Below are 9,216 nucleotides of genomic sequence, written 5' to 3'. Positions count from 1 at the left end.
CTTATCTTTCATCCTTCAAACTTAGCACAGTTGTTAGCACTTGGCGGATGCTCTAAGTTCTTTGGTGAATTAATCTAAACTCTCTTAGCTTTCTCTTCTTTCAGCAAATTTGTACAAAGAGTTTTCAATAGAGACATATCACCATGCTCAAGCTTATGAGGAACTGAAAAAAAATAAATACCAGCTCACCACCCATGGCCCCACGAGACTCAGGATCAAGATGAGACAAAAATTTCAACACCTTGCCAAGACAAGTGACACTAACGTTGTTGACAAAGGGAGTTCACACAGAAAAGTGCTGCTAAATCCAGGAGGCAAGAGACTGGTGTGAGGAGAGGAGGAAATTCTGATCTGTATGTAAGATCATCGTTGACATTTTAGATTAACTTTTCAAATGGTCATCACTCCTGCTCTGGGCTAAGTTTATTATCTTCAATCATTCCTGTAATAAGATGCAAAGGAAATATTAAGTAATTTTAATTTGTTTTCTATTCAGCTCATTGCAATTTTTGTGCACTGTGCTTCAATGGACCCCAGGACCTTATGATGTGCTCTACCACTGAGCTACACTCCAAGTCCTCATATCATATTCTGAAGATTAAAAAGCATTTGCAAAGTTTTGAGTCCCACTTAAGTGTTACAATTAGAAGCCAGATAGTGCATAAATGAAAACACAGAATACACAGAATAGAATCTTGGGTAATCACTGGATCATCACAGGGAAAGAAAGAAATAATTTACAGTTCCCTCTGTCTCTGTCTCTGTCTCTGTCTCTGTCTCTGTGTGTGTGTGTGTGTGTGTGTGTGTGTGTGTGTGTGTGTTCAGCCTGACAGTGTATTGTAGGATTAGAATTAAAATCACTAGAAGGGTCTTTAGAGTTCATTTGTTCTGGTCTTAACATTTTACAGATGAGGGAATGGATTACAGAGAAGACCAAATGGCTCATTGGCCTCTTGGCAACATGGAGATGAGGCTCCAAGGTCCCTCAGCATCATCTATAGGCCTTGGTCTGGCTTTTTACCTTCAGCTTTCAGGAAGGGAAGAACAGAGGAAAGAACCCCAACTATATGAAGGATGTACTTTACATCACCCACCTTTCTTGTGAAGTAGACAAAGAAAGATGTGGTACAGGACCTTGACAGGAGAAATTGTCTTCATTTCTCCCCAGAGTCAGGAGCTGACCAATGCTGTATCCAGTTGAAGGCCAAAATTCTGCCTATTTCATCTCTCAGTTTAGTTCCTAATCCAAATGTCCCCTCCGTCCCTGCCTTGGCTGAGACCCTCACTATGCATCAATAGGTTCACAGAATGGCTTCCTAACCAAGTCCCTCCAAGCTGTGCCCCATGGCCTTGCCATGAGATGATCCTAAAACACAGAGCTATTGTGTCAGCCCAGGTGTAGAGAGATAACACAGGCCACAAGGCTAACCTGGGCTATGTGACCCTTCACCTATATAGCCCTTCAGAATGTCTCAGGGCTACTTGCAATTCCTGGAAAAGCCAGAGAATGATCCTTCATACTTTGTTCTCTGTGTGTGCCTTTGCCCACCTGCTCTTCACTCTGTCCTCTCTGCTCACTCAATTCTCCAACTTTACTCCTTGGAGGAAGGTTTCTTATCTTTGTTTGTTGTGTTTTAGTTTTTTTTTTTTTTTTTTTTTTTTGGTTTTTCGAGACAGGGTTTCTCTGTGTAGCTTTGCGCCTTTCCTGGATCTCGCGCTGTAGACCAGGCTGGCCTCAAACTCACAGAGATCCGCCTGGCTCTGCCTCCCGAGTGCTGGGATTAAAGGCGTGCGCCACCACCGCCCGGCGTGTTTTAGTTTTTAACAGTTCTCTCCTTCTAGATTCTTTCAGATGTCTGTGTGGAGATGTTAGCATCAAGCCTTTTATTAGATAAGTATTCAATCCTATTACATACTGTTCTACTGGTTTTACTCAATTTGCCGTGGGTATTGTAGGCCCTACCGCATTTTAAAACTAACTGTATCATATTCCATAAAGCATATACGTCATGTTTTTAAATTCTAATTGGATATGGAAAGGTAAAATCTTGTTTTAAAAATTTTAATTCCTCAGTGAATGTGTACCTGCCTTGTCTTCAGTTCTGTGAATAAATGAAAAACCACGGTGCTGCCATGACTGACTGGCTATAATGCTTGCAAACCTAACTATAATGACTTTACACTAATCTCCATTCTGGTCCGGTTTCTTGTATTTTTTTTCAAGTTCCCTTTGCTCTTGCCAGAGCTGGAGACTGTAAAGGGACTCCATGAGACACAGCAGGATTTCAACAGTACTCCACGACTAACAAGAACTAAAAATGTCCTGAGAGTTCCCCAAGACTTGCCTTCCATTTATATACCACAGCTCTGTCTAGAATCCATAAGTTTTTTCTCATCTTGTGCAAGTAAATTATTCATTGAGTTGTGCTTTGAATGAGGAAGGCGGAAAAAAAAATGGTGACAGGACACCAGCTCTCCCTTTCTTTTTTGTAGACATTAAATCACTCAACTACCCACTCTATGTATGGTGTATCCATATCATGGGGGCGGGGAAGGTGTGCTAAGAGAATGAGGTTGGCTTTGCAGTTAGCTAGGGAAATGGACTCTGGGCTGGCTGGCCCTTGTAACTAACTGTTGCCAGCTAACTTTGCCACCCTGCTTCTTGGCTCCTGCCTCTCCCTCCGCACTCTTGTCTTTCCTGAACCCAAGAAGGAATACAAGAGGAGCAGAGCTTATCCTTGCTGTAGGCTGGTCCCTGATTTTCTCTAAGCTCTTCTGCTTTAGTTCATCCCCAAATGTGTAGGCCTTTATTTGTATTTTATCCCTATTGCCACCTTGCTGTTGAATTATTACTGCTTCCACCACCGTCATCATTACCATCATCACCACCACCATCTTTGAGACAGAGTCTTCATATGCGGCTCAGGGTAACCTTGAACTTGAGATGTTCTTTCCTCAGATCTCTAGTTCTGGTATTATAGGTATATGCCTCCATGCCCAGAGTCAACTTTATTTTTTGCTCTCTGTCCTGCAGGACTCCGATGGATGGAAACAAGCCGAGGAAGCGCAGTTTGACGACCTTCCCGATTTTGAAAGCAAGGAAGAAGCAAAGTTTTACCTCTGTGAAGGTAAGCACCATCAGGTCCCACATGAAGAGTGGAAATATCTCCCAGAAGATCTGGAGAGCCCCGGACCCAAGGGGATTCTCCCACCCAAGCACCTCGAGGATAGTACTGACGTGAAGATATTCAGGACCCAGTTGGATGGTAGAGCCAGTGCTGACTTTTTCTTGTTGCTATGGCAAAATAGTTGGAAAAAGCAACTTGAAGGAGAAAGGGTTTGTTTTGGCTCCGAGTTAGAAGGTACAGTGCACTGTGATGGGGAAAGCATGGTGACAAGAGCTTGAGGTGCCTGGTCACGCTGCATCTGAAGTCAGAAAGCAGAGAGATGAATGGTGGTGTTTGTTCTGCTTGCTCCCTCTTTATTCATTCCAGGGCTGCAACCCATGGAGCATCACTGCCCACATTCAGAGTGGATCTTTCCCTGGGAAGCTCTCTGGAAGCATCCTCCCAGCCCTATGCACAGATTTGTCTTCCAAGTGGTTCTGAATCCCATCAGGTTGACAGGATTACCCATCACAGTGGACTCAAGGGAAAAGCAGCCGGACTTGTGAGACCCCCATCCAACAGGTGACTTGTGTTGGAGAAGCTGCCCGGCCAATGACTTGTCCACAGTTGCTGTTTCTCCCTTCTGTCGACCTGGGACTACCTCAGAACATTCTGCCAGAGTTCACAATAAGTATTCAAGATCCCTTCTGGAAAATATGTTCTTTTTCCTGACAAAGACATCGTTTAGTTTTTCCTCAGCCACAAAACTGAATGAAAGGCACAGCACAGAAGTTAGACCAGGATGCAGTAGCCATGTTTACTGTCTATGAACTAAGTAAAGGGGAGACTTTTCAATTTAGTGTGTTCAGAATATTACATTGTTGAATGTTGAATTTCAGAATGTTTTGCAGCAAACTTTAGGCCAGACCCATCAGGTGTGGAGACCTGAAGTGCAGCCCTGCTTCCGTGGTTGGAGGCTCCAGGATTAGCAGCCTTTGTGGTAGCTCCAATGACCACTTGTCAACTCCCTAAACCTAGGATTCCATGTTCCCTCCTCCAAGTAGTGTTACTGATTGACCCCCCAGCACCTCAAGATTATAAGTCACCAAAAGGATCCAGGCAGGTGTGGTGGCACAAACCTGTATTTCTAGTGACTGGAGGAAGAGACTTGGGCTTGGGTTTTTTTTAATAATGTCGAGACTGTTAAGACTTCGAGAGTTCTTGGTAATGAATGGAATGCATTTGCACTATTAGATGGGAATAAGCCTTTTGAGGGGCAGGGACAGTTTGAGGAGACACGTGAGTATCAAATTGACGAGAGGTAGGCTTATCTTAGGTAATGCCCATTGCCACTTGATTGGTTTGAGAAGGCCAAGGTAGATTTAAAAAGCGCACTTGTGGGCACGTCTGGGAGGGAGTCCAGAGAGAATGAACTAAGCTGGGAAACACCTTCCTAAATGTGGCTGCCCCATCCTACAGGTTAGGTGCCAGCATCCCACCAAAGGGAGGAAATGGAGAAAGCCTTCATCTCTTCAGGCTCTCTGGGCCCCCTTCTTGGAGTCCATGGTGTGGCTTGCTCTGCTGTGTCCTCTCTACCACAACATACTAAAACCTCTGAGTCTATGAGCCAGAAGAAATTTTCTCCATTTTAGCTAGGCCAGGCTTTCTGTGTGTGTCAAGAAAGCAATGAGCACGATGAGCTTTGCAATTTCAATTGTTTTAAGCTTCTTGAACTTGCCTTCATGGATGAGGTGATTCACAGACGAACCTGAGAGGCAGGTGTTCTCCTTCTCCCCATTTCACAGATGGGGAAAACTGGTAACAAGCAAGAATCCCCAGCTCATCGGGGGAAAGACAGGGACTGCAACCCAGAAGCCAAACCCACATTAATCTCACTGTTCTTTGTCTCTGAGCTAAGAGGCATCTGCTAAACTGGGCGGCAGCTGTCTCGAGAAACAAACAAAAAACAAAACAAAACAAAAAGGCATCTGTTAAACATTGCTTTTTTAAATTTTGTTTTGTTTTGTTTTTAGAGACAGGGTTTCTCTGTGCAACCCTAGCTGTCCTGGAACTCACTCTTTAGATCAGGCTGGCCTTGAACTCACAGAGATCCACCTGTCTTTGCCTCCTGAGTGCTGTAAATGATGCTTTTTAAGTTACTTATGTAATTAATTTCAAAAGCTGGGCATGGTGGTATTAATGAGTGATATTAATTAATTAAGAAAGTATTAATGAGAACATGAGCTCCTTGGCTGGCAGATCCTGGTATCTCCCCTCTCTGTTTAACAGAAAGCAGATTCTTGTGAGAGACATCATCCCTCATCCAAAGGCCCAAGGAAAAAACACCAAACCAACTATTTGCTATTGCAGAGGGTTAGAAACCCCAGACAAAACCAAATGGCATACAAAGCAAAGGTCTCGCTTGCCAATCGGCTCTAGCTCTGTTACGTGGCACACTGGTATCTAGGGTAATCTATTTGTGGTTTAAATGCAAACATAAGGTTCAGAGGAAGAGTTTGTCATGATCACAGAACATTTCAAATAAAAGCATCTACTAGAGTTGGTAGGCAGTGAAAGCCCAGCGTAGGCTTCTACCCACTGTACATCTGGATGAAACTTGGCATCCTGAAGGGGAACATTTACATCTTTTTTTTTCCATTCTCCCTCAGGGTCCTACCCTTCCTCCTGAGATCTACACGGTGAGTACCAGCTCCTCTGCCTTCACTCTCACAGATGCCCTACTTTGGAGAGAGGGGAACACAGGTTTTAGATTACCATCAATTGCTGTGGAAAGGATATTAACACAAACTGCCATAAGAGGGTGTCTCTGAGTGCTGGAATTCAGCAGAGCGAATACATACTTCAGAGGGCAGCATCTCTAAGTTGTGAAACAGCGTGTTGACAGGATAGAGATGTTAGAAATGCAGTGTGGCTTTGGCTTTTCTTATTTTCTCCTTACATCTATGTTGAGATAATCTCCCTCGGTTCACAGAGGAGGAAACTGAGACCCAAAGAGATTAAACAAGGTATCTAAAGCCAGCCTGCTAATAAAAGCTGAAATCAGGACTCAAGATTTATTCTGTAATTCATGAGTGTTTTAAAAAATATTTTCATTATAATTTATTTTAAGATCTATTCTAAAAAGAACAATACACAATGATCCTCTCATGTATCCAGCACAGTATAAGAAGTCACCTCAGTGTCCCTTCCCATTTCATTTCATCCCATTCATCGTCCCCCTCCGAAATCATCATTCTCTTGAGTTTTGCGTCTATTATCCCATTGCTCTCCCATCTGTGCATGCTCACGTGTATTTCTGGTCACAAATGTGATAGTGTTTCCAGACTATTTATCCAGGGATGGGCACCCTGGGTGATGAGATTTGAAGACTCTGAACCTTAAGCAGATATTGCAAAATCTCCCAACCCTGTTATCAATGTGCTTTGCCCCTGGCACTGTTCACAAGGTTCATTTCCTCACCGTTTTGATCAGTTTATACCCTGTGAAGGCCTTCACGGGCTGACTTTGTGTAGAAGGAAGTTTCTCTGTGTCCTGCCCAGCTCCTCAGTCATGACAAATCTCTCCCACTAGCAGTCCCACACTTGCTTATAAAATAATTACATAAAGCCTTATATTAAATTACAAACTGTATGGCCTATGACTTCAGCCTCTTGCTAGCTAGCTCTTGCATCTTAAATGAACCCATTCCTATTAATCTATGTGTTGCCACGTGGGCCGTGGCATTACCGGTCTGCTGGCATCTTGTTGCTCCTTGGGAGGCGTGCTCTCGTCTCTCCCAACCCCATCCTTCTTCTCTCTCTATCTTTTTGGATTTTCCCACCTGGGGTCCAGCCTCCCCTGCCATAGGACAATGTAGCTTTATTTATTACCCAATGGGAGCCACACATTTTCACAGCATACAGAAAGACATCCCACAGCAACTTTGCAGCTAAGTGACATTTTAATTGTCTTTAACTTGCACTTGATGATTGTGTTAATGAGATTGAACTTCCTCTCATCTGCTCATTGGCCATTTGTGTCCTTTTCTAAAAAAGGCCTGGCTCGTGGTCTTTAGCCCTTAAAGGTTTTTCTGTGGTGCTACCCATTTCTATATTGGCTATATAATATTTTATATGTCTATCTACTAGACCTTTGCCACTTGTAAATGGCATCTCCACGTTTGTTGGCTCAAATGTTTTCATATACTTGATAGTCATACAGCAGTTTGGGATCTATTAAAAAATGGAGGACAAAATTCCCCATCACCCGTCCACGTCTTCTTATTATTGGCAATCTATGGTAATGTATAGCTGTTACAATTGATGACACAATACTGGTAAGTTATTATCAACTAAAGGGCATAGTTTATATGTGGGTTTGCCCTTTATGTTGTGCAAAAACTTGACAATGCATAATGTCATGTATTTATGTTCACAATATCACAAAGGACAGATTCATTGGCCTAAAAAACTCCCCATTCTCTACCTATCCACCCATATCTTCTCCCCTGTGACAGCCTACCCACCGCTTTTCTTATGTCAATTATTTTATCTTTTCCAGAATATCATATAGTTAGGATCATACAACATGCAGCCTCTTCAAATGGCTTCCTTTCAGTTAGCAGTAAAAGTGGCTTTTCACATTTTGTGGCTTGATAAGATTTCCCTTTATTAATAAGTTAATACAGCATTATGTGAATGCAACAGCTTGGTTACTCACCAATTAAAAGGACATGTTGATTGCTTTTCATGTTTTCAGAAGTTGTGGGAATAATGTTGCTGTGGAACATTCATGTGCAAGTTTTAGTGTGGACAGAAGTTTTTAATTCATCTGGGTAAATACCAAGAACATGGTTGCTGGGTTGTAGGTTAGGGCTACATTTAGCTGTTTTCAAAAGCAGCCAGACTACCTCCTAAAGCAGCCCATAGCATCTTGCCTTCCCAGCAATAGTTAGTGAGAATTTCTCTGGTTGTCACTTCCTTTTTGACTTTTGATATTGTCAACATTTGGGACTTTAGTCATCAAAAAGTGTGTATAGGACTAACACATTTACATTTATAATTGGCTAATGACTTACGATGTCAAACATCTTTACCTATGTTTGTTTAATGTCTGTATATTTTTGATTTTGAGACAAACTTCAAAGTCCATATACTATTATTCTTTCATCTATGATTCGTTTAAACATATTATATTTATTTATTTAATTGTATCTGCACATGCACATTAGTGTGTGTATGTGTGTTGGGGGATGAGTGTGAGTTTGGCACAGCATGTGTGTGAAGGACAGAGGGCAATTTCTAGAAGCCAGTTTTCTCTATGCACTGTGGGTCCTAGGGTTCACATTCAGGTCTTCAGGCTTAGCCGAAGGTACCTTTACCCACTGAGCCATCTTGCCAGCCCTATGATACGAGTCCTTAAAGACCAGTCATTGGTGGATTCTTTCAGAAATCATTCTACCAGAGCCAAAGTACTGTCCTCAAGTGCCGTGAGACAAAATGATGCACTTGTGGCCAGACTGCACAGTAGAGACGGGCATGAACATGCACTAGACAGGCACAGCAAGGTACAGTAAAGGCTCTCACTGAGGAAGGCATGATAAGGGCTCTCACTGAAGTAGAAGCAAGTTTCTCCGGCAGTTCAGTGAACCTCTTCTTAAGCTACTGTCAAGAACACTCCATCGTGTTTCACTAATGGACCAGCCAGCCACAACATCATCACAGAGTGTAGAAATCGGGCTCATTCATTGTATTGTCTTCTGTGTGTTAATGCTGCCCGGAGTTGTTCAAGGAGGCTGCGTATCAGGTGGAGGGGAGCATTTCAGGCAGAAGTAACATAAGCAAGGTCATGGCATAAACCTTAATGAGCAGAACACAATATTAGAAATCATTTCCTTTAACACTTCCATGGTACACATACCTCTATGTTGTAGAAACTTAGTGTTTCATGCAATAATTAGTAGATAATTGATTTCTGTTTTTTGTTTGTTTGTTTGTTTTGTTTTGTTTTGTTTTTTGAGACAGGGGTTTCTCTGTGTAGCTTTGCGCCTTTCCTGGAACTCACTTGGTAGCCCAGGCTGGCCTCGAACTCACAGCGATCCACCTGGCTC

At 42.7% G+C, this 9,216-nt stretch overlaps 1 protein-coding gene across 1 annotated transcript in view; it reads left to right on the top strand.

The window, feature by feature from the left end:
• The first annotated feature begins 3,041 nt into the window (after positions 1-3,041).
• The window catches only part of Dyrk4 (dual specificity tyrosine phosphorylation regulated kinase 4), a 38,536-nt gene continuing 32,361 nt past the window's right edge, over positions 3,042-9,216 (top strand). The window contains exon 1 of the mRNA XM_052721996.1: positions 3,042-3,128. Within this exon, the coding sequence (XP_052577956.1) occupies positions 3,042-3,128 (87 nt within the window). The remainder of the gene's footprint in view (positions 3,129-9,216) is intronic.

Source organism: Peromyscus californicus, unplaced genomic scaffold (genome assembly GCF_007827085.1).
Source record: "Peromyscus californicus insignis strain IS unplaced genomic scaffold, ASM782708v3 Scaffold_6__1_contigs__length_162567912, whole genome shotgun sequence".
Taxonomy (NCBI): domain Eukaryota; kingdom Metazoa; phylum Chordata; class Mammalia; order Rodentia; family Cricetidae; genus Peromyscus; species Peromyscus californicus.
This window is presented reverse-complemented; position numbering and strand designations above follow the sequence as displayed.